The 25414-nt window shown below is 40.3% G+C and overlaps 1 protein-coding gene across 1 annotated transcript in view; it reads right to left on the bottom strand.

Moving 5' to 3' along the window:
- CDC123 (cell division cycle 123) overlaps window positions 1-25414 on the bottom strand; it is a 336138-nt gene that overhangs the window by 11158 nt on the left and 299566 nt on the right. Inside the window, exon 10 of the mRNA XM_053719163.1 lies at window positions 14191-14319. Coding sequence (XP_053575138.1) covers window positions 14191-14319 — 129 coding nt within the window. The remainder of the gene's footprint in view (window positions 1-14190; window positions 14320-25414) is intronic.

Genomic DNA, 25414 nt, shown 5'->3' with positions numbered 1-25414 from the left:
TCACATCAGGTTCAGCTTGTTGAGAAATGTTCCCTGAATCAGTAATTTCTCCCTCAGACAAAACCTCCCTGGCCCCATCAGACTGGGTTAGGGGCCCTTCAGAAATATTATTATCAGCGTCGTCATGCTCTTCAGTATCTAAAACAGAGCAATCGCGCTTACGCTGATAAGTGTTCATTTTGGCTAAAATGTTTTTGACAGAATTATCCATTACAGCCGTTAATTGTTGCATAGTAAGGAGTATTGGCGCGCTAGATGTACTAGGGGCCTCCTGAGTGGGCAAGACTCGTGTAGACGAAGGAGGGAATGATGCAGTACCATGCTTACTCCCCTCACTTGAGGAATCATCTTGGGCATCATTGTCATTGTCACATAAATCACATTTATCTAAATGAATAGGAATTCTGGCTTCCCCACATTCAGAACACAGTCTATCTGGTAGTTCAGACATGTTAAACAGGCATAAACTTGATAACAAAGTACAAAAAAACGTTTTAAAATAAAACCGTTACTGTCACTTTAAATTTTAAACTGAACACACTTTATTATTGCAATTGCGAAAAAACATGAAGGAATTGTTCAAAATTCATTTTCACCACAGTGTCTTAAAGCCTTAAAAGTATTGCACACCAAATTTGGAAGCTTTAACCCTTAAAATAACGGAACCGGAGCCGTTTTGAACTTTAACCCCTTTACAGTCCCTGGTATCTGCTTTGCTGAGACCCAACCAAGCCCAAAGGGGAATACGATACCAAATGACGCCTTCAGAAAGCCTTTTCTAAGTATCAGAGCTCCTCTCACATGCGACTGCATGCCATGCCTCTCAAAAACAAGTGCGCCACACCGGCGCGAAAATGAGGCTCTGCCTATGCTTTGGGAAAGCCCCTAAGAATAAGGTGTCTAAAACAGTGCCTGCCGATATTATTATATCAAAATACCCAGATAAAATGATTCCTCAAGGCTAAATATGTGTTAATAATGAATCGATTTAGCCCAGAAAAAGTCTACAGTCTTAATAAGCCCTTGTGAAGCCCTTATTTACGATCGTAATAAACATGGCTTACCGGATCCCATAGGGAAAATGACAGCTTCCAGCATTACATCGTCTTGTTAGAATGTGTCATACCTCAAGCAGCAAGAGACTGCTCACTGTTCCCCCAACTGAAGTTAATTGCTCTCAACAGTCCTGTGTGGAACAGCCATGGATTTTAGTGACGGTTGCTAAAATCATTTTCCTCATACAAACAGAAATCTTCATCTCTTTTCTGTTTCTGAGTAAATAGTACATGCCAGCACTATTTCAAAATAACAAACTCTTGATTGAATAATAAAAACTACAGTTAAACACTAAAAAACTCTAAGCCATCTCCGTGGAGATGTTGCCTGTACAACGGCAAAGAGAATGACTGGGGTAGGCGGAGCCTAGGAGGGATCATGTGACCAGCTTTGCTGGGCTCTTTGCCATTTCCTGTTGGGGAAGAGAATATCCCACAAGTAAGGATGACGCCGTGGACCGGACACACCTATGTTGGAGAAAATATGTTTGTATTAAGCCTACCAGAAAAGATTTTATAATGACCTCAATTAAAAGGCTAGTTTTAAATCTTGGCGCACCTGCATCTGAAATTCCGCTCAGGTCAGATGACATTATTCAAACAGATAAGCAGCAGTCTATGGAGGTTTTTTTTCTCTCGTTATATTCTTTTTATTGTTTTAAAAAAAAAAAAGACAATAATTTCACATAGCGTAATAAACAGTTTTTTGGATAGAAATTAAGAACAAACACAAATACAACAGGTATATCGACGTATACCATCTCAACACTTCAGGTCAACACACTTAACTATAAGTTGTTCATATATGAGAACTTATCAGGTTCCAGCAATAGCATAAATTATTGTTTCAGTGCAATCAACAATAAGATAAAAACTTGGTTCAATACAAATATATTAAGCTCATAAGTCTTGTTCCCAAATCTATGGCGGTTTTTATCACTGCACTTCAGTTCTCGCTGATTTACAAAATAAACCCAGCTTTTCCCATGTATTTAATGAGACAATAAATGCATCACATTCTGTCATTAAATCCAGCCACGACCCACTGATTACCAAGTTACTAACAGCACATTACTATGGCACAAATTCAGTTAATTGTAGCTGCTTTTAGCTCCAGTAAAACAGCAGGTAAGGAAATAAACTGATTGTCCTCCATAGAAGATTGATACAAACTGCAAAGTTATCCATAGGAAAATAAAATAATGTGAAACAGGGGCTAAAATTAACTTGCAAACATATTAAATGCAAATGTATTGGGCTATTGGGCTTGCTAACTGAAAGCTGGCTTATAAGAGCCACACATACATTCTACTTTAAGAAATATGTATGCTTAAAGGGACAGTCTAGTAAAAACACTTTCATGATTCAGATAGGGCATGTAATTTTACACAACTTTCCAATTTACTTTTATCATCAATTTTGCTTTGTTCTCTTGGTATTCTTAGTTGAAAGCTAAACCTAGGTAGGTTCATATGCTAATTTCTTAGCACTTAATGGCCACCTCTTATCTGAATGCATTTTGATATTTTTTCAAAACTAGAGGGAGTTAGTTCATTTGTGTCATATAGATAACATTGTGCTCCAGTTACCTAGGAGTCAGCACTGATTGGCTAAAATGCAGTCCGTCAAAAGAACTGAAATAAAGGGGCAGTCTGCAGAGGCTTAGATACAAGGTAATCACAGAGGTGAAAGTATATTGGTTGGTGTTGGTTATGCAAAACCAGGAATGGGTAATAACATAATTTATGTAAGAACTTACCTGATAAATTCATTTCTTTCATATTGGCAAGAGTCCATGAGCTAGTGACATATGGGATATACAATCCTACCAGGAGGGGCAAAGTTTCCCAAACCTCAAAATGCCTATAAATACACCCCTCACCACACCCACAATTCAGTTTAACGAATAGCCAAGCAGTGGGGTGATAAAGAAAGGAGTAGAAAGCATCAACAAAGGAAATTTGGAATAATTGTGATTTATACAAAAAATCATAACCACCATAAAAAGGGTGGACCTCATGGACTCTTGCCAATATGAAAGAAATTAATTTATTAGGTAAGTTCTTACATAAATTATGTTTTCTTTCATTTAATTGGCAAGAGTCCATGAGCTAGTGACATATGGGTGGAGATGTGGAGTCCTCCACTCAAGAGTCACTAGAGAGGGAGGGAATAAAAACAGCCATATTCCGCTGAAAAAATTAATCCGCAACCCAAAAAAATAAGTTTATTTCATTTTTGAAAGAAAAAAACTTAAAACAAAAGCAGAAGAATCAAACTGAAACAGCTGCCTGAAGAACTTTTCTACCAAAAATTGCTTCCGAAGAAGCAAATACATCAAAACGGTAGAATTTTGTAAATGTATGCAAAGAGGACCAAGTCGCCGCTTTGCAAATCTGATCAACTGAATCTGCAAATCTGATCAACTGAAGCTTCATTCTCAAAAGCCCACAAAGTGGAGACTGATCTAGTAGAATGAGCTGTAATTCTCTGAGGCGGGGCCTGACCCAACTCCAAATAAAAAAGTTTCAACCAAGAAGCCTTCTGACCTTTCCTAGGACCAGAAAATAAAACAAATAGACTGGAAGTCTTCCTGAAATCTTTAGTAGCTTCCACATAATATTTCAAAGCTCTTACTACATCCAAAGAATGTAAGGATCTCTCCAAAGAATTCTTAGGATTAGGACATAAGGAAGGGACAACAATTTCTCTACTAATGTTGTTCACAGCCTTAGGTAAAAATTGAAAAGAAGTCCGCAAAACTGCCTTATCCTGATGAAAAATCAGAAAAGGAGACTCACAAGAAAGAGCAGATAGCTCAGAAACGCTTCTAGCAGAAGAGATAGCCAAAAGGAACAACACTTTCCAAGAAAGTAGTTTAATGTCCAAAGAATGCATAGGCTCAAATGGAGGAGCCTGTAAAGCCTTCAGAACCAAATTAAGACTCCAAGGAGGAGAAATTGATTTAATGACAGGCTTAATACGAACTAAAGCCTGTACAAAACAGTGAATATCAGGAAGTATAGCAATCTTTCTGTGAAATAAAACAGAATTGGATGCGTGAAAAGACCTTGGATTAGAAGGTCCCACCTCACTGGCAGAGATCATGGTAGAACCAAGGACATGTCCACTAGGTCTGCATACCAAGTCCTTCGTGGCCATGCAGGCGCTTTAAGAATCACAGAAGCTCTCTCCTGATTAATTCTGGCAACCAGACGTAGAAGGAGAGGAAATACATAGGCCAGATTGAAGGACCAAGGCACTGCAAGAGCATCTATCAGTACCGCCTTGGGATCTCGGGACCTGGACCCGTAACAAGGAAGTTTGGCATTCTGACAGGACGCCATCAGATCCAATTCTGGTGTGCCCCATAGCTGAATCAGCTGGGCAAATACCTCCTGATGGAGTTCCCACTCCCCCAGATGACTTAGGAAATCCGCCTCCCAGTTCACTACTCCTGGGATGTGGATTGCTGAGAGATGGCAAGAGTGATCCTCTGCCCATCGGATTATTTTGGTTAGAGAACTCCTTGTTCCTCCTTGACGATTGATATAAGCTACAGTCCTGATGTTGTCCGACTGAAACCTGATGAATTTGGCCGCAGCAAGTTGAGGCCATGCCTGAAGCGCATTGAATATCGCTCTCAGTTCTAGAATATTTATCGGGAGAAGAGATTCCTTCCGAGACCATAAGCCCTGTGCTTTCAGGGAGTTCCAGACTGCACCCCAGCCTAGCAGGCTGGCATCTGTTGTTACGATGAGCCACTCTGGCCTGCGGAAACACATTCCCTGAGACAGGTGGTTCTGAGACAACCACCAGATAAGAGAATCTCTGGTCTCCTGGTCCAGATGCAGTTGAGGAGACAAATCTGTATAATCCCCATTCCACTGTTTGAGCATGCACAGTTGCAGTGGTCTGAGGTGTAGGCGGGCAAAAGGAACTATGTCCATTGCCGCTACCATGAGTCCGAAGTTTTGATTTTCTGACCTCCGTCAGAAATATTTTCATTTCTACCGAGTCTATCAGAGTCCCTAGGAAGGAAACTCTTATAAGAGGGAAGAGAGAACTCTTTTTATGTTCACCGACCACCCGTGAGATTTCAGAAAAGCCAACACAATGTCCGTGTGAGACTTGGATAACTTGAAAGCTGACGCCTGAATTAAGATAAGGCGCCACTGCTATACCCCGTGGTCGTATAACCGCCAGAAGGGACCCTAGCATCCTTGTGAAAATTCTGTGAATAGGGATGTGTAGATACGCATCCTTTAAGTCCACGGTGGTCATATATTGACCCTCCTGGATCAAAGGTAGAATAGACCGAATAGTCTCCATCTTGATTGATGGGACTTTGAGGAACTTGTTTAGAATTTTGAGATCCAAGATGGATCTGAAAGTTCCCTCTTTTTTGGAAACCACAAACAGGTTTGAGTAAAATCCTAGCCCCTGTTCCTCTTTTGGGACTGGGCGGATCACCCCCATGGTATGTAGGTCTTCTACACAGCGTAAGAACGCCTCTTTCTTTGTCTGGTTTACAGACAATCGAGAAATGTGAAAAGTCCCCCTTGGAAGAGAGCCTTTGATCTCCAGAAAATATACCTGGGACACAATTTCTAAAGCCCAGGGATCGTGAACATCTCTTGCCCAAGCCTGAGCGAAGAGAGAGAGTCTGCCCCTACTAGATCCGGTCCTGTACTCTTCAGCCCTTGTGAGCCTTCAGGGAGTTCCAGACTGCCCCCCCCAGCCCAGAAGGCTGGCATCTGTCGTTACTATTGTCCAATCTGGCCTGCGAAAGGTCATACCTTTGGACAGATGGGCCCGAGATAGCCACCAGAGAAGAGAATCCCTGGTCTCTTGATCCAGATTTAGTAGAGGGGACAAATCTGTGTAATCCCCATTCCACTGACTGAGCATGCAGAGTTGCAGCGGTCTGAGATGTAGACGAGCAAATGGCACTATGTCCATTGCTGCTACCATTAAGCCGATTACTTCCATACATTGAGCCACCGAAGGGCGAGAAGGCAGGAATTTAGAAGTTTTGATAACCTGGTCTCTGTCAGGTAAATCCTCATTTCTACATAATCTATTAGAGTTCCCAGAAAGGAAACTCTTGTGAGAGGGGATAGAGAACTGTTTTCTTCGTTCACTTTCCACCCATGCGACCTCAGAAATGCCAGAACTATGTCCGTATGAGACTTGGCAATTTGGAAATTTGACGCCTGTATCAGAATGTCGCCTAAATAAGGGGCTACTGCTATGCCCTGCGGCCTTCGGACCGCCAGAAGTGATCCCAGAACCTTTGTAAACATTCTTGGGGCTGTAGCTAACCCAAAGGGAAGAGATACAAACTGGTAATGCCCGTCTAGGAAGGCAAACCTGAGAAACCGTTGATGATCTTTGTGTATCGGAATGTGAAGATAAGCATCCTTTAAATCCACTGTAGTCATGTATTGACCCTCCTGGATCATAGGTAGGATGGTACGAATAGTCTCCATCTCGATTGATGGGACCCTGAGAAATTTGCCACCACTTCTCTCTTACTACTTCCATGCTTGTCGAGAGTTGCAAGAGAATGACTGGTAAGTGGCAGTTAGGGGAGGAGCTATATAGACAGCTCTGCTGTGGGTGATCCTCTTGCAGCTTCCTGTTGGGAAGGAGAATATCCCACATGTAATGGATGATCCGTGGACTGGATACACCTTACAAGAGAAAGGTTAAATTTCTTAGACTGAACAAAACCTAGGCCTAAATTGAGCAATTTAGTTTCTAGTTCAGACAATGTATAATTGGAAATATTTATGACCATGTTTACTGGTATTTCTTTACCTTGGCATTTTTCCCTCTCAGGGTGTATCTCATTTGCTCTATTTTCCCTTTGTTGTTTGCCGCTACTGTGATTATATTTCCCCTGTCCCCTCCTCCCTGAAATTGTTTGGGGTCCTCGTGAAAAACCTGGGGAATGGGTTTCTGTGGTTGTACATAATTAGAGATGGGTCCACTAGTTTTGGGTCTTGCTCCCTGATCTGTGTGTCCTTTGAGAATGCTTTTTTGTGTGGTGGCTCCTACATTTGTTACTACAGATATATTAGGGGTCTCTTCTCTGTCTTTGTTAATGCTTGCTTTATCTCCTGAAATACATGCAAATCTGTCCCCATCACTACATTCATTCTCAGAGTCTGAAAAAGTAACCTTTTTGGAAACATCTGTAGAATTTGTATATGCATCTCTTTCTGACTGGTTATTACGTCTGTTATATCACCTTCTCTTCTCTTGCTCTTTTTATTTTTTGATATAGGATTATCACCCTCTTCTTGGTTAAACCAAGACTTGTTTCTTTGTTTACGTCTCCAAGGTTTGTTTAAAAATCTGTTCAAACGTGGTATAAATTTCACAATTAGTAAATCTAGACATATCTGTCTCAAGGTTGACAATCTTGTTTTTAACTTCACACAATAACACATCCTTATATTCAATGAGTAAAGATATCAATTTAAGTGAACAGTCAGACAAAGCTTGGTTCCACCTATCTATGAAAGACTGATCTTTAACCTCATAGGTAGGAAATTTATTGAGCCTCAAGCCTCTAGGTACCATCTTCAATGCCAAGTATTTAGATAGAATCCACTTGTCCCATTTTAATTTTTGTTCTTTCAATTTTAGGTATTCATAGTCCTGATTTAAGTCTCCTAGCTTGATATTAGGGGAGTCACAGTTAAAGGCATCTTCCAAGTTTAAACAGTCCAAATTATCTTCATCAATGTCTTTAAATGAATATGTACTTTCCATGCCGTGTATGTCCGCCATAATGTAAGGAATTAGAGAATGCACACTTAACTGCTGTAAATATAGCTTTTTCCAGTGCAATCAAAAATATAAGCCATGGAAATATTCAAATGCCAAACAAAAAGTCTTTTTAACAAATGTACTCCTTAACCAGGTATGTATCCAAAAAGACACCACAATGAGGGGAAATCAATAATAAATAGATGAACTAGTGAAACTAGTCAAAAAAATGTGGTATTAAATTGGATAATGCGAGTTAGTACCTTCTTATTAAATAAGTGCTCTGTATGTTCATATCCCACAAACAGTATTCCGTGGTAAGGGGATCCGCTTTGCATGTTTTCCCAGACTCAAAAGACAGTAGTCAATTTATTCCACCGAACAAACAAAAACAGCTGTTATGTACAAATATATATATAAAGTGCTAGAGGGGCTGACGGTTATTTCACTCACCCACTGTGTAGTAGTGTTCGTTCTTTCTCTAGCTGATAGGAACCAAATGTAGCCGATGAAGTTAAAAACAAGATTGTCAACCTTGAGACAGAAATGTCTAGATTTACTAATTGTGAAATTTATACCACGTTTGAACAGATTTTTAAACAAACCTTGGAGGAATCCAAAAAATTAGTAATACAGACTAAACACACAAAATTCATTAGAGACCAGAAAGACTATTCTTTGGGTAATGTATATGTTTGGAGACGTAAACAAAGAAACAAGTCTTGGTTTAACCAAGAAGAGGGTGATAATCCTATATCAAAAAATAAAAAGAGCAAGAATAAGAGAAGGCGATATAACAGACGTAATAACCAGTCAGAAAGAGATGCATATACAAATTCTACAGATGTTTCCAAAAAGGTTACTTTTTCAGACTCTGAGAATGAATGTAGTGATGAGGACAGATTTGCATCTAGCTTTGAATGTATTTCAGGAGATGAAGCAAACATTAACACAGAAAGAGAAGAGACCCCTAATATATCTGTAGTAACAAATGTAGGAGCCACCACACAAAAAAGCATTCTCAAAAGGACACACAGATCAGGGAGCAAGACCCAAAACTAGTGGACCCATCTCTAATTATGTACAACCACAGAAACCCATCCCCCTGGTTTTTCACGAGGACCCCAAACAATTTCAGGGAGGAGGGGACAGGGGAAATACAATCACAGTAGCGGCAAACAACAAAGGGAAAATAGAGCAAACGATATACACCCTGAGAGGGAAAAATGCCAAGATAAAGAAATACCAGTAAACATGGTCATAAATATTTCCAATTATACATTGTCTGAACTAGAAACTAAATTGCTCAATTTAGGCCTAGGTTTTATTCCGTCTAGGAAATTTAACCTTTTTCAAACTATATCAGAGATATAACCCTAATAATGTTTTTTAAAATTAATGACAAGCCTACTATTGATGATTTGGTATCTCCTCAAGTTAGCACGGTAGATCATTCACATTTTTCATTTGTTGATACCTGCACCCTAGTTAGCCTTGAAGATTTAAGTAATGCTAATCAGGGGGAAGAATTTCTGCAGGCTAGTAAAATTAAACCTAAAATGAAAAATAAATCATCTTTTTATCCAACAAAAACAAGGGGAAAAATATTACAAGTTTTCCATGAAAGAGTTGTGGAGAATCTAACAGATCTGCATAATTCTGCAGATAAAAATGTTCCCAATTTAACTATCAAAGAACGAGAAGCATTACTAAATTTACAAAAAAATTAAGATATTGTAATAAGGCAGTCTGACAAGGGCGGAAGTGTGGTTGTAATGAACAAATCACATTATGTTGATGAAGCCCTAAGACAACTTAATGATAAAGATACCTATATGATTCTATCAAAAAATCCTACTAAACAATACACCAGAGAACTCTTGTGCCTTTTGGATGAGGTGGTGGAGGAGGGTATTTTGGATCAAGATACAGCTAAGGTTTGTTTGGTTACTGATCCTGTGACACCCATCTTCCACCACCTCCCAAAAGTGCATAAAAGTCTGACAAATATCAAGGGGAGACCAATAGTGGCAGGGATTGGGTCTCTTTTAGAGCCACTATCAAAGTGGGTTGATGACTTCTTGCAACCCATGGTAACTCTATTACCGAGCTACATTAGAGACTCACATGCATTACAGATGTTGGAGTCAACTGTTTGGAGAGAGGAGTACAGTTGGCTGACAATTGATGTCGTGTCACTGTATTCCTCGATCCCTCATATCTAGGGCTTGAAAGCAATAGAATTTTTCTTAAATTTATTTTCTGATTTATCCTTGGAATCTAAGAATCTGGTAATCAGGATTGTGAAATTTTTGCTGGAGCATAATTTTTTTATGTTTCATGGACGCTACTACCTCCAGAGACATGGCACCGCCATGGGGGCGAAATTTGCCCCCTCGTACGCCAACCTATTCATGGGTTGGTGGGAAAGGTGCCACGTCTATGGAGGTAGTGCCGTTCCATCGACGCATATAGTCCAATATGCCCGTTTTATTGATGATCTGCTTATTGTTTGTTCTTCTGACCCACATTCTGCACATGAATTTGTTGATATGCTAAACATCAATGAAGTGGGCTTACAATTTAAACACGAGTGGCAGAAAGATACCATCAACTTCTTGGACATTACCCTCACGGGTGATGCCCAGGAGGGTAAAATTATCTAAGATCTCTATCGGAAACCTATTTCAGGTAACAACCTTTTACACGCCCGTAGTTGTCATCCACGGCATGTATTTAAAGGAATTGCTAAGAGTCAATTCCTACGGGCAAAACGAAATTGTACACATGAGGATACTTTCCGTATAGAGAGCAGAGATCTTAAGTCATGAATGCGAAAAAGAGGCTATCCAACTAAAGTCATTGACAAGGCCTTTTTCGAGACTAAAGATGTTGTCTAAACAAGTGAAAATACCAAGTGATTCAAAAAGACATCTTAAGTTTATTACATCATATTCTAATCAATATGATGATGTATGTCGTACCATTAAAAGTAATCTGCCAATACTAATGGGAGACAAACAATTGAAGGACGAGATCAAACAAGGGTGCATGTTTGTCCCTAAACGAAATGCTACTTTGGGGAACATTTTAGCTCCCAGCATGTTACGAACAGACATTGCTTCCGGATCATCATGGCTCAGACACAATGGAACCTTTAAGTGTGGAAGGAAAGTGTGCACTTCTTGTGACCACGTTAATATCTCTCCCACATTTAGGTCCCACGTTACGGGAGAAGAGTTCACTACTAGGGGATGTGTAAATTGTAGGAGCAAGTTTGTGATTTATATCATTGAATGTACCGAATGTAAGAGACAATACACAGGCAGGACTACCAGGGAGGTAGGCAAACGTATTAAAGAACATTTATCCTACATCTCTGGCAAACGAACATGTTCAGCTTTGTCCACACACTTTATAGAATACCATAATCAAGATGTCACATCTTTCAAATGGCAGGCAATTGAGCAAATTAGCACACCACCAAGAGGTGGAGACAAAGTATCAATTCTAAGCAGACAGGAGACTTATTGGATTTTTAAGACAAAGTGTCTTTTACCCTATGGTTATAACTCAGAATATGATGTTATAAACTTTTGGCAAAAATAAATCCATTTAAGTAATGCTCAAAATGTAGTTTTTCCACATTGTAATTACTAGTCCTTTTCCTAGGAATAAGCAAAGGTAGAGTTCTATAGTGTTTCTTTGTTATCACCATTATTTGGTTAGTGACACATATTATGTATCATATCTTCAGCGATACTGTACTGGATATTGATGCATTCAGACAATAATATCGGTATCTGTATGTATATGGCTTCACTAACTATGGTCTAAGTTTAATATTGGATCAATTGATAGGTGACATATCTGATAGATCGAATTATTTTTAGTTTACTGCAAAATAATATACTATAAATAAGAACACAAATATTAGGAAGTTCCCAACATATAATGTCTTGGGTTATGCAATGGTTTTTCACTTATCCATTATGTTTTACTTTGTATATATTTATGAACATAAACAAATAAATATTATATACACTATGCTGTATGCTGAAACTTAAGTGTATATGTATATGAGCTTTGTGTTCTTTTATATCCAACTTGAAATATATATGTGAACAGGTATACTGCACTGATTTCCTATTATCTATGTAATTCTGTATCTATTATTAAATTTATAAAGTTTATTAAATTTACTAAATTTTTAAAGGTCATTTTGCTATAATACTGTTACAATGTTGGTCTGCATTTAAATATTTAATTAATGCTTGTAACATGCACAATATGTTATAATTGTACGTATAGGGTTAAGTTTGAGGACTGTTGTTTTTAACCAATGAACAGGAAGTGATTAGTATAAAAGGGTGCACCCCCTAACAGGTGCTATTCTATGATTACGGTCAATACGACCAAAACCGGTCAGATGTTTACTTGTCCTTACTAACCTCATGTTGCTGTATGCTGTAACATGCTTTTTTAAGGAATAAAAATCTATAGTTCTGGGATACTCCTTTTTTTTCCCCCTCTGTGATGTAGTCCTGTGTATTCATGATTACCACTGCTTCTCCCTTGTCCGCAGGGAGCCTCCACGTTGCTGAGCACCGCCGCCGCCGTGGACCGCTGCTGTTGAGGACCGCCGCTGAGGATCCAGGCATCGGGATGGCAGCTTCGCACATCGGCTCTGCGCTGCCTTTGCTCCGGATGAAGACCTTCTCTGCCGGATTTCAGAAACAGTGAATACCTATTTGGGGCTCAGGTTTAGGCTTTTTTATTTTAATTTTTGGGGTGTTTTTTTTTTTTTTAGATTAGGATTTTTTTGGGCTTGAAAAAGAACCGATTGCCCTTTTAAGGGCAGTAAAAAAGCTGAATGCCTTTTTAAGGGCATTGACCATACAAATGACCCTTTAAGGGCAATGGATAGTTTAGTTTTAGAGCCCGCAATAATCCACCTGGCATCTTCCCAATATATCTCACCATTCTTACAATATTATAATTAAAGCCATCTTCATATCTTCAAAAAAACCTCACCAGTGCAACCGACATTGACCCCTACAACGAACATCATTTACATCGGAATGCATCTGCGAAGATATTTGGATCTTTTCCTTCTGGTCCGTCTTGGATTGGCAGACGCTTGGAGGAAACTGCCTGCGAGTCGAGTATTCTGCCCGTTCCAGAGGAGACAGTCAGCCAAGCGGCTCTGAAGCCTCGATTTGCTGATTATTGCACTGGATGTGCAACTCATTTTGTGAGTATATAGGAGTACTCTACAGTTGTGTTATTGGCCTTAACGTTATCCTATTGGGTGCCTCTTTTTGTTCCTATTTCCAGGATGTTTTGCTAGTTTTTTTATTGTTAGTTTTTTTTTATTTTGGGGGTGGTGGTAGGTGGGGGGATTTTATTGTTAGGGGGGGACTAAGTAATTTTTAGAGGTAAAAGAGACGTTTTAACTTAGGGCAATGCCCTACAATAGGCCTTTTAAGGGCTATTGGTAGTTTAGATTATGGGGTGTTTTTATTTTGGGGCCTTTTTTATTTTCATAGAGATTAGGAATAAAAAATTTTTTTTTTGATAATTTTGTTTATTTTCTTCTGTAATGTTAGACTTTATTTTTTGTAATTTAATGTTAGTTTTTGTTATTTTAATTGTAATTTAGTAGTAATTGGGGTTAATTTAGGGGGTGTTAGGTTAAGGGGCTTAGTAATTAAAATAGTTATTTGTGGGGGGTTTGGCGGTTTAGAGGTTAAATAGGTTGATTGCGATGTGGGTGTTTGGCGGTTTAGGGGTTAATGGATTAATTAGGTTTATTGCGATGTGGGTGGTTAATATTTTAATTACGTTATATGTGGATTAGGGGTTAATTATGTTATTGTTTTGCGATGTGGGGGTTGACGGTTTAGGTGTTTGCTAATACTTTGTGCGGGAGTTTTTTTTTGTTATACTTCGTGTGGGTGGTTAAATGTTTTTATTTTCATTTCTTGTGGGAGGTTACATTTTTTTTAGTTATTAAGTGCAGGCGGTTACAAGATTTTTTAGTTATTTCGTGCGGGCGGTTGAATGTTGTTGTTTTTTTTTTTAAGGCTTGGGGTTTGCCCACGCTGCAACCAGGTGGATTCAGCTTACTCTGCATCCAGGTGGATTCCACAAATGGCAGGGTGGATTCTTTTACCACCCTGCCATTTTCGGAATCCACCGGGATGCAGATTTGCTGGTTTCACATTGTTTTATATTAGTCTTTAAATTACAAAACCTCAGTAATTTGGTCACAGCCCATAGCCGAGCACAGACATATATGTAATCCAGTGAGGTATGAAGTGATAACTGTATACTTTTAGAATGACTTGCTCACCGGTTCCACGGCCTCTGCTTCACCATTAGCTCCACTCAGGTTTCTACCAATCGTTAGTTCTTCCCACGTAAACAGCAATGAGTCAGTTACTTCTCCAAATGGGTTAAAATCAATTAACCAGATCTTACCCTGAAAAAGGGAACCAGAATGGAAATTATTTTAATTTTCAAACACAAAATATCTTTAAGGACCACTAAACACAGTTGGATTGTATTATCAGTAAATATATAATAAAAAGACAATGCAAAAGCACTTAGTTTGTTTCATATGAGTAGTAGATTCTAATACATTTTAAAGATAGTTCTATTTGATCTCCCACTGCATCATGTGAGAGCCCTTAGCCAATTACAAAATGCATATACGTATATTCTGTGAATCTTGTACATGCTCAGTAGGAGTGGGTGCCTTAGTAAGTGTGCATATAAAACGATTGTGCACATTTAGATAATGGATGTGAATTGGAAAGTTGTTTATAATTGTGTACGCTGAATAATGACAAGTGCCCCTTTAAATGCACACTCATACAATATTCTCATGTACAGTAACTGACGCTGTGAAGTAAAGAAACAATAAATAAAAATAAATCTCAGAATAGAATAGCTATGCTTGATTAAAGATGCAGTGCAGAACGTATAACTATCAAAAAGGCATACATGAAACTAATTCTACTGCTATGCCTAGTATAGCAATTATAGCGGCCTCACAGTATCTCCAAATAATTATGGGTAGCCATCTTGGTAAGTTAATCACAGCATTGCATGTGCTAAACATTTTTACCAGTCACTGTAAGCTTTCATGACCTAGGGCCTGATAATATAAAGCTCTCGCTCAGATTATACAATATAAAATTATCCTCCAGCACTGCGGGATCCCTAGTGAAATTCTAAAAAGGCAAATACTAAGGGGTGTTCCCTGCATTTCTGTATGTGAAAGAGAAACAAGCACAGTGCAATATGGCACTGCATGACCTGAGACTTCTGCTGCATTTACACTTTGTGCTTTGTTTTATATATTACTTTACACTTCAGATTGTTTTATTACATTTAATCTATGCACTTTCTACTTTTAATTATATCTGTATACAGGAATGTATTTCTGATTATGATTTTACAAAATCTGATGATGCTTTGACAGTTCCTGTGTAACTTCTACATTACAATTTCTCTCAAAGCAGGAGAATCTTTTATCATAAAATGGACATTGGCCTAGGTACACACACTTGTGAGGTTGTTCAGGGGCCTTGTTGTAAAGGCCAGATGATGTTTTTTTTAATTTATTAAGTATCGCTTCACCTATATTGCCTACAGTGGTGTTGCCATTTCTCGAGAGCCCACTAGTGCTTTGAAGGTGGGCCACACCCAATCAGGACGGGGTGTGCCATTGGCGGGGTCAGGCGGGACTGGCAGTAGCTGTGGATGCTCTCGGTAGAGTGGCGGAGGGAGTCCTATGTGGGATCACAGTTGGGGGGCAGTCATTTTGCTAGGAGGAGGGCTAGTGCAAAGCCACTTATTTTCTAGCATTTAATTAGTGAGAATTCCTGCTACCATCTATAGCTGCATCAGGTGCCTAATACAAGATAGATCACACATAAAACACGAAACGCTAGCAATGTGGAAAAACACACCTGCAAAATAGGATATACAAATGTCTAACTGTAAAATATTCACATGTCTGTTTCATGGTAAAGTAGTGTCGCTGGAGAACAACAGGTGTTTGAGGGTCTGGTTGTAGCTTTTTGGGGTGTTCTAGAGTCGTTGTCGGGATTATCATCATGTGGAATTCTAAGACTCTATTGTACTTGTAACGTCTCTTGTCTCGGGGTCGCATCTCTCTATTTCAAAGCCGATAAGGTTGACTCATGAAACACTCAGATTCCTGTGCAGACCCCAGACTTACACTGCTATTCCCACAATGCCATTAATTGCACACTCTAGTGACTTATTTAGATTTGTCTCTTATTGCAGTAAGTGCTGCATGGCAAAAGGAGTATATTACAAATTTTATATTCTAAAAACATTTAAAGGGATACGAAACCCCAATCTTTTCTTTCATGAGTCAAATAGAGCATGCTATTTTAAACAACATTCTTATTTACTTCTATTATCTATTGTTTTCGTTCTCTTGGTATCTTTTGTTGAAAAGTAACAATATATGTTTAAGAGACGGCCCATATCTGGAGCACTATAAGAGAGCAGTTGTGTAAGAATGTTATCCATTTGCAAGAGCACCAGATGGCAGCACTATTTCCTGCCATCTAGTGCTCCAGATGCTACCTAGGTATCTCCTCAACAAAGAATATCATGGGAATGAAGCAAATTAAAAATGGAAGAAAATTGGAAACTTTTTTAAATGGTATGTTCTGTATGAATCACAAAATAACATTTTTGTGTTTAATATCCCTTTAAGCTGTGATTTTCTTAGCCTCTAGTACAGGGGTAGTGCTCTAAAAACAGGATATACTAGGAACTGGAAGTGACCCAAGTAGCAGCGTAAGGTGGGATTTGTATCCCACTACAGAATGCCAAGTAAAGTGATCAGACTGGAACTGTATAACAGGGTAAAAAGGGCATTTATCCAAGCAGTGCATTGTGGGAGGCTACAATGGACAATGCATGGGAGGGCCAAGTGAAACTATCTCGAGGGCCGCATATGGCCCCAGGGCTTGTACTTTGAGACCACTGCTCTACTACGTTCATCTCACTACCTTTTAGGTGGCCAGTTTTAGGGAGATTACATTTTTAGTTTAGAGGGAATTTCCAGCAAAACTGGAATCCACATGGATATATTTAACTTTTGAATAGAAGCTTTTTCGTAATATACACGAATTAGCAAAAATTTAATAAATACATATAGCGGTTTCAAAAGTGTATTTAAGTTTGCACCGTGCACCAGCATTTTAAAACACAGCACTTGCACCATCTGGTAGTTACTCAGTTTGTGAATTGCTGAAATGATACAAGCCTCAATGGCGCTCTGAGCAGCTGTAGCATTTAAAATGCTGGTGCACTGAGAACATCTTATACTAGAAACACTAATACATGTGGTGTATATTGCAAATATGTTTTAGTCAAAGATGGAATTCATCTACGTGCATTTAAATTTTGACCGGAATGTCCCTTTAAACTTGTCTTATTATTCTCTAAGAACCATCTGCTACACATCCATATAATTCTAAATGTTATTCTTGTGTCTGGTTACATACGGTATTCTTCCCTCTATCATAAACATATAGTGTTCAGTCCCACCTGGCACTTTCTCAATACAATGTAAAAATAAAGCACAGAACAGCAAACTATTGAAAGACATCAGTCGTAGTCCTAAAATAACTAAAGCAAAGTAAATGTCAGAATCAGCCTTGCAGCAGCGATCACAGAAGCTAATCCAGTCCACACAACAGAGGAAGGGTCGTCAAAAACTAAACAAATACATGAAAGAGCAAGCAGTGTGCAAGCTAAAACAAGTGCTGACTCTACACATCACTGCTTCAATAACCTCAGATTTTATTATAAAATGTTTAGTACGGTCAAGAAACAACTTTACAATAAACATTATTTATTTTGCCCCTCTTTTCATGTAATGTAGCACTGAACATTTTGGCTTTTCTAATTGTCAGTATTGGAAATGCACCCGGCAGACTTCTTAAAGGGACACTAAACCCGATTTTGTTCTTTCATGATTCATGTAGAGAGTACAATTTTAAACATCTTTCCAATTTACTTCTATTATCTAATTTGTTTCATTTTGTATATATCCTTTGTTAAAATTGGATGAGCCAATTGCATGAGGCATCTATGTGCAGCTACCAATCAGCAGCTACTGAGCCTATCTAGATATGCTTTTCAGCAAAGAATATCAAGAGAATGAAGCAAAATAGATAATAGAAGTAAATTAGAAAGTTGTTTAAAAATGCACGCTCTTTCTAAATCATGAAAGAAAGAAAAAAAATAGAGTTTAATGTCCCTTTAAGGATAACCCTACTACATATATTTACCTAACTGAATAGAAAAAACCCTGCAAAACAATGCACCTTATACTAACTTAACCCCTTAATGACCGAGGACGTGCAGGGTACGTCCTCAAAAAAAAGGCAGTTAATGCCTGAGGACGTACCCTGCACGTCCTCTGTGTGGAAAGCAGCTGGAAGCGATCCTGATCGCTTCCAGCTGCTTTCCGGTTATTGCAGTGATGCCTCGATATGGAGGCATCCTGCAATAACCTTACATGGCCTTCCGGTGCAGAGAGAGCCACTCTGTGGCCCTCTCTGCACCGGACATCGATGGCCGGTATCGTTGGTGGGTGGGAGCCGGCTTGGGAGGCGGGTGGGCGGCCATCGGTGGGTGCCGTGAAGTCAAGGGGGGCGGGATCGGGGGCGGGAACGTTAGGGGGCGCGCGCGTGCACGGAGGGTGGCGGGCGGGCGCGTGCACGGGCGGGAGCGGGTGGGAACCGCTACACTACGGCAAATATATTTAATAAAAAATACCCAAATCTTGTTTGTGCAAAAGCACAAAAAGAGATCGTGGAGGGGTGGGGGTTGGTTTGGTGTGGGGGGAAGCTACACTACAGAAAAAATTAGTAAAAATTTAAAAAAAGCATGTTGTTCTTCTAAACTGGGTACTGGCAGACAGCTGCCAGTACCCAAGATGGCGCAGATTAAGTTAGAGTGGGAGGGTTATAGAGCTGTTTGGGGGGGATCAGTGAGGTTAGGGGATAAGGGGGGATAGTACACAGCAGCATATGTAAATATGCCTTTTTAAAAACACACAAAAAAACCAAATATAGCTTTTATTTTAGTACTGGCAGACTTTCTGCCAGTACTTAAGATGGCGGGGACAATTGTGGGGTGGGGGAGGGAAGAGAGCTGTTTGGGAGGGATCAGGGGGTCTGATGTTTCAGGTGGGAGGCTGAGCTCTACTCTAAATGTGATATTAACCCTGCAAGCTCCCTACAAGCTACCTAATTAACCCCTTCACTGCTAGCTATAATACACGTGTGATGCGCAGCGGCATTTAGCGGCCTTCTAAATACCAAAAAGCAACGCCAAAGCCATATATGTCTGCTATTTCTGAACAAAGGGGATCCCAGAGAAGCATTTACAACCATTTGTGCCATAACTGCACAAGCTGTTTGTAAATGATTTCAGTGAGAAACCTAAAATTGTGAAAAATGTTACGTTTTTTTTAATTTGATCGCATTTGGCGGTGAAATGGTGGCATGAAATATACCAAAATGGGCCTAGATCAATACTTGGGGTTGTCTACTACACTACACTAAAGCTAAAATTACCCCAAAAAGCTCCCTACATGCTCCCTAATTAACCCCTTCACTGCTGGGCATAATACACGTGTGGTGCGCAGTGGCATTTAGTGGCATTCTAATTACCAAAAAGCAACACCAAAGCCATATAAGTCTGCTATTTCTGAACAAAGGGGATCCCAGAGAACAATTTACAACCATTTGTGCCATAATTGCACAAGCTGTTTGTAAATAATTTCAGTGAGAAACCTAAAGTTTGTGAAAAAATTTGTGAAAAAGTGAACAATTTTTTTTATTTGATCGCATTTGGCGGTGAAATGGTGGCATGAAATATACAAAAATGGGCCTAGATCAATACTTTGGGATGTCTACTAAAAAAAAATATATATATGTCAATAGATATTCAGAGATTCTTGAAAGATATTAGTGTTCTAATGTAACTAGCGCTAATTTTGAAAAAAAATGGTTTGGAAATAGCAAAGTGCTATTTGTATTTATTGCCCTATAACTTGCAAAAAAAGTAAAGAACATGTAAACATTGGGTATTTCTAAACTCAGGACAAAATTTAGAAACTATTTAGCATGGGTGTTTTTTGGTGGTTGTAGATGTGTAACAGATTTTGGGGGTCAAAGTTAGAAAAAGTGTATTTTTTTTCAATTTTTCCTCATATTTTATATTTTTTTTTATAGTAAATTATAAGATATGATGAAAATAATGGTATCTTTAGAAAGTCCATTTAATGGCGAGAAAAACGGTATATAATATGTGGGGGTACGGTAAATGAGTAAGAGGAAAATTACAGCTAAACACAAACACCGCAAAAATGTAAAAATAGCCTTGGTCCCAAACGGACAGAAAATGGAAAAGTGCTGTGGTCATTAAGGGGTTAAAGGGACACTGAACCCAAATGTTTTCTTTCATGATTTAGATAGAGCGTGCAATTTTAAGCAACTTTCTAATTTACTCCTATTATCACATTTTTTTCATTCACTTGGTATCTTTATTTAAAAAGCAAGAATGTACGTTTAGATGCCGGCCCATTTTTGGTGAACAACCTGGGTTGTTCTTGCTTAAAAATAGCTCAGATGCCTTCTTTTTCAAATAAAGATACCAAGAGAATAAAGAAAATTTGATAATGGGAGTAAATTAGAAAGTTGCTTAAAATGTCATGCTCTATTTGAATTACGAAAGAAAAAATGTGGGTTCAGTGTCCCTTTTTTTTTTTTTTTAAATAGTTTTTATTGAGGTAAATCAAATGGCATACAGCTTATGCATTTCAGCAAGAAGAAATAACAACATAACATGATACATAAACTTTAAGACATGAGGCGTGTTTACACCTCGGATAGAACACGTACCTCGTTTTTACAGAGGCCGTCATTTAGAATCAAATTGGGCAGTACAGAACAAGTTTGCCCAGTCTAGCGGTTATGTTACTAGGACGGCTTTAAAGTCAATAGATAGTCATTAGGACTATTGAAGAAAAAAAAAACAGATATTGTAGGCACAACGAGTGGGAAAGCAACTAAGAGGTCAAGCATCACATCGTGTATTACATGGGAGTCAAGAGAGGCCGTAATAATCCAGCCACTGGCTCTCTTGGTCATCCCGTGTCTGGCTTCCTCACTTAACAGAGTGTCGGGGAAGGTCTCTAAGGGTATGTTGGTAAGGTCAGGTGTTATGTAGTCTGGTTGTGTATTTTATCAGACATGTAAGTGTCCCAAGGTTCCCAAATAAGGCAGAAATCCGTCAATTTCTTGCGTTCACCATAGACATAGGTTTCCATACTTCTGATGTAATTCACACATTCTATTACTCCCCGCCATTTGGGGGGCTGACTTTTCTTCCAGTTTCTGGCTACCAGCAGTTTGGTGGAAATGAGGATGTATATAAGTAAATTTCGTTTAATGCTAGGGAGCAAGTCCACCCCCATATGCAGGAGCGCCATAGCCGGTTCTAGTGTTTCCACTAGCCCAAGTTTCTTGCATAGGGTTTCTACCCTTTTCCAAGTGTCTGCCAGTTTTGGGCAAGACCACCAGATGTGGGTCGGAGTGCCCCGTTCACCGCATTCTCGCCAGCACATGGGAGAGTGATCGGGATAGAGTCTTTGCAATTTAGTGGGTACTAAATGCCATCTCGTAATGATTTTGAAATAGAGCTCATACAAAGTAACACAATGAGTGGCCCTTTTAGTGATGCAGATTGTTTCCTCCCATACTTCCAATGGGTAGGTAAGTTGCAAATCTTTTTCCCATGCCTCCATATGGGTCGTTTTAGAGGGGATGGGGTCCCCTAGTAGGCACTGGTAATGCACTGAAAGAGGTTTGTAGAGTTGGAGATTGGCCCTCCATCGCTGATCCCACAATGTGGGGTCCCTCAGCTCATCTTCTAAGAAGCCCCAGGATTTCATAAGTGCTCGGAGGCGCAGAAGTGTAAAGCGGGACCTCGGGGCTACCGCAGGTAGGGCTAGCATGGTCGTATGAGCTTTCAGTCTCCTGTTATCATAGAAATCTGACAGAGAAGCTACTCCCGTGGCAGACCACGAGCTGGTAGGGATATCAGGTAATCCCAGGAGGAGGCCCTGGATAGAATGTGTAGGCGAGGGGTGTGGGGCAATGAGTCTGCTATGTCTCAATTTCATCCAGGCGTCCTGGCACCCCTTGACTATACCATTAGAGATATGAATTTTTGTCCGCCAATGCGGCGGAAGCCACAGAAGGTCCTCCAACTCCACCAGCGCCGGTAAGGAAGCCTGCTCTATCTCTCTCCATCTGGTCGCAGGCAGGTCGTTGCCCCACGCTGAGGCATGGGTGATCATTGCTGCCTCGTGGTATTTCCTCACATTAGGGAGGCCTGCTCCACCCTTCTCTATAGGAGTTTGTAGTATATGGGCTGCGACTCGAGGCCTTTTATCTCGCCAAGTATAGGCATTGAAAATAGTCTGGAACTTCCGAGTCAGAGAGATCGGAATTGGGATGGGAATACATCGAAACGCGTATGTGAGTCTAGGTAGGACCATCATTTTGAGGGCCGCCACTCTACCGAACCACGAGATCTCGCTATATCTATTGGTGTTCAATTCGAATGTAATCTCCTTCAGCAGTTTTTCATAGTTTTATCTAATGGTGATCTGCTTAGAGTGAGAGAGAAACACTCCTAGGTGTCTAATCCCATTAGTGGACCAACTAAAAGGATATAGGAGTCGAATGCTGTGCTCCTCTTCTAAGGGGAGGTTAAGAGTACACCTCAGTTTTATTAACATTTATTTTGTAATAGGAAAGTTCGCCAAATCTCTGCAACAAGCGGAACAATGGAGGGAGGGAATCCAAAGGATCCGTGAGGAAGACCGTGAGATCGTCCGCGAACAGAGCCAGCTTCTGGATGGTGTCATGGAGCTGGAGTCCCTGTATTTCAGGGCACTTCCTAATAGCTGCGCCCAGGGGTTCGATTGCTAATACGAACAGCAAGGGGGACAGGGGACATCCCTGTCTCGTCCCGTTCGTTATCCGTATTGTGGGGGAACAGAAACCCAAACCCCTCACCACAGCAGTGGGGCATGAATAAAGTGCCATAGCGGCTCTGATGTATGCATCCGGTATACCAAACGCCTCCATGGTCTGGGTTAAGTAATCCCACCTCACTCTGTCAAACGCCTTTTCAGCGTCGAGTGACAGAGTGAGCATGGGTAGGCCCAAATCTGCCACCTCTGCATATATGTTCAAGAGACGGCGAGTATTGTCAGAACCTTGTCTATTAAGGACAAAACCCACCTGGTCAAGGTGTATGAGTGACTGGAGGTGTACATTCAGTCTGTTGGCGAGAATCTTGGCATAGATCTTGGCGTCGACATTAATGAGCGAGATGGGTCTGTAGCTAGAGCATAGCGATGGATCTTTGCCCTCCTTGTGGATTGTGGTGATGTTGGCCTCCAGAAATTCTGGGAGAAACTAACCACGTTGGGCCACTCTATTAAAGAGACGGAGTAGAATTGGAGAAAGTATGGAACTAAGGTTCTGATAGAAGGTGACAGTGAATCCATCTGGTCCCGGGGCTTTGTGGGAGGCCAAATCGGCTATAGCCATGCTGACCTCCTCAAGTGTAAATTGCTGCGTTAATGCAGTTCTGGCATCATCTGCCAATGTAGGTAAATTCAGTTCTCCCAAGAACTGACGGATATCATCCGGGGTGGCTTCATTTATCTGCTCTGTCGACGCGATATTATAGAGAGAGGAGTAATAATCTGCGAAGGCCACTCCTATTGCTTTAGGGGAGTGGACTGGACCCTGTTGGGTGGAGATAGAGGCTATCCTACTCTGCTGTGTGCGTTTTCTGAGCTTGTTGGCTAGCAGCCTGTCTGCTCTATTGCCTTTGTAGTAATATAACTGTTTAAGTCTGTGTAAGTTGTCTTGCACTCGTAGAGTTTCCCTTCTGGCAATTTCTTCTCTAATGCGGCCTATCTGTTGGGATAATAGGGATTCGGGGCATGATTTGTTAGTGGTCTCTAGAATATAGAGGTCTCCATAGAGCTTGGCTAAAGATTGGTTACCTGATTTACGGTGATGGGCTAACGTCTTAATGAAGTACCCTCTCAGAAACGCCTTAAGGGCTGCCCAAACCATGTCTAAGTCAGTGGTGCCTGTGTCATTATGTGTTAGAAAGTCAGTTATCTCCCTGAGGAGTGATGGCATCTCTCTCTCAGTCAATAGGTGGTCAGAAAGTCTCCAGGGAGGTCTGCTGGTGAAGGTCTGTAACTCGGAAAAGTCTAGGTAGACCATGTCATGATCCGACCATGTGCATGGCTGTACAGTTGGGTTTGTCATCTTGTCTAAGGACCAAGAGTCACATATGACATAGTCGATCCTTGAGAACGAGTTGTCGGCTTTGGAATAATGTGTGAAATCTGTATTTGTAGGGGCTAAGCATCTCCATGCATCGTATAGGTTATGCTGGAACATAAGTTTTCGGAAGGCATTGGAGAGTGACGAGACATTTCTATCTGAGTGAGTGGTGAGGAGGGATCTCTTATCCTTACGTGGGTCCCACACCATATTAAAGTCCCCTCCTATGACTAGGTGGCCTCTCTTGAGTTGGTCAACCCTGGCGAGGAACTGCCTTACAAAGGGGATCTGTTTCGCATTTGGTGCATATATTGAGGCTAGGGTGTATTGTATGCCATTAAGTGTACAAATTAGTATAAGGAATCTACCCTCAGTATCTTTCTCTACATGTTCTAGTGTGTAGGTTAAGTCTCTACTGAGTAGGATTGCCACTCCTCGGGTCTTCCCTGCAGTATTTGAAGCCATTTTGCAAATGGGGAAATATCGTGAGTTCCTAATGGTGTGAGAGTCCCCTGACCAATGTGTCTCCTGGAGAAACAAGATATGGACCCTATGGGTACGGATATAATTAAGCAAAAGTTTCCTCTTTGTTGGGGAGTTTAGTCCTTGTGCGTTAAGGGTAGCTATTCGAATTGGGGCCATTATTTCTATCGGCTGTGGGCAAAGGAGAGGATAAGGTCCGGGTGGGAAATGTGGCGGTTACAAAGTTTACTATTGAGGAGCCAGACACGGGAATCTACCAAACTGGGATGCCTGTTATGATTAAAGATTAAACGTCCTAAATATTACTCTAAGGAGAGAGTGATGAGGAAGAAAAGTGTCAAGAAAATCACTTTCGCAATGAGTGTCTCCCCTGATGTCTATCAGGGGGACACAACTATTTTTGTGGGGCGGAGATTAGCAAAGGTCAGCCATAATCCCCGCCAAACCCAGAAAGCAGCTTTGCTTTCACAATACAAACATGAATATAACATAACATACTCAAATAAATATGTAACATAGCAAACATTAATAAACATGAACATATAATTGTAATCAAACCAGAGGGGGAATGCTCTCTACTATCAGACCAAGTAGTTCTTTGACAGGGGGTGTGAAGTGACGGGTAATCAGGACTGTATAGGCATCTGA

The sequence above is a fragment of the Bombina bombina genome, chromosome 6 (assembly GCF_027579735.1).
Source record: "Bombina bombina isolate aBomBom1 chromosome 6, aBomBom1.pri, whole genome shotgun sequence".
NCBI lineage: Eukaryota > Metazoa > Chordata > Amphibia > Anura > Bombinatoridae > Bombina > Bombina bombina.
This window is presented reverse-complemented; position numbering and strand designations above follow the sequence as displayed.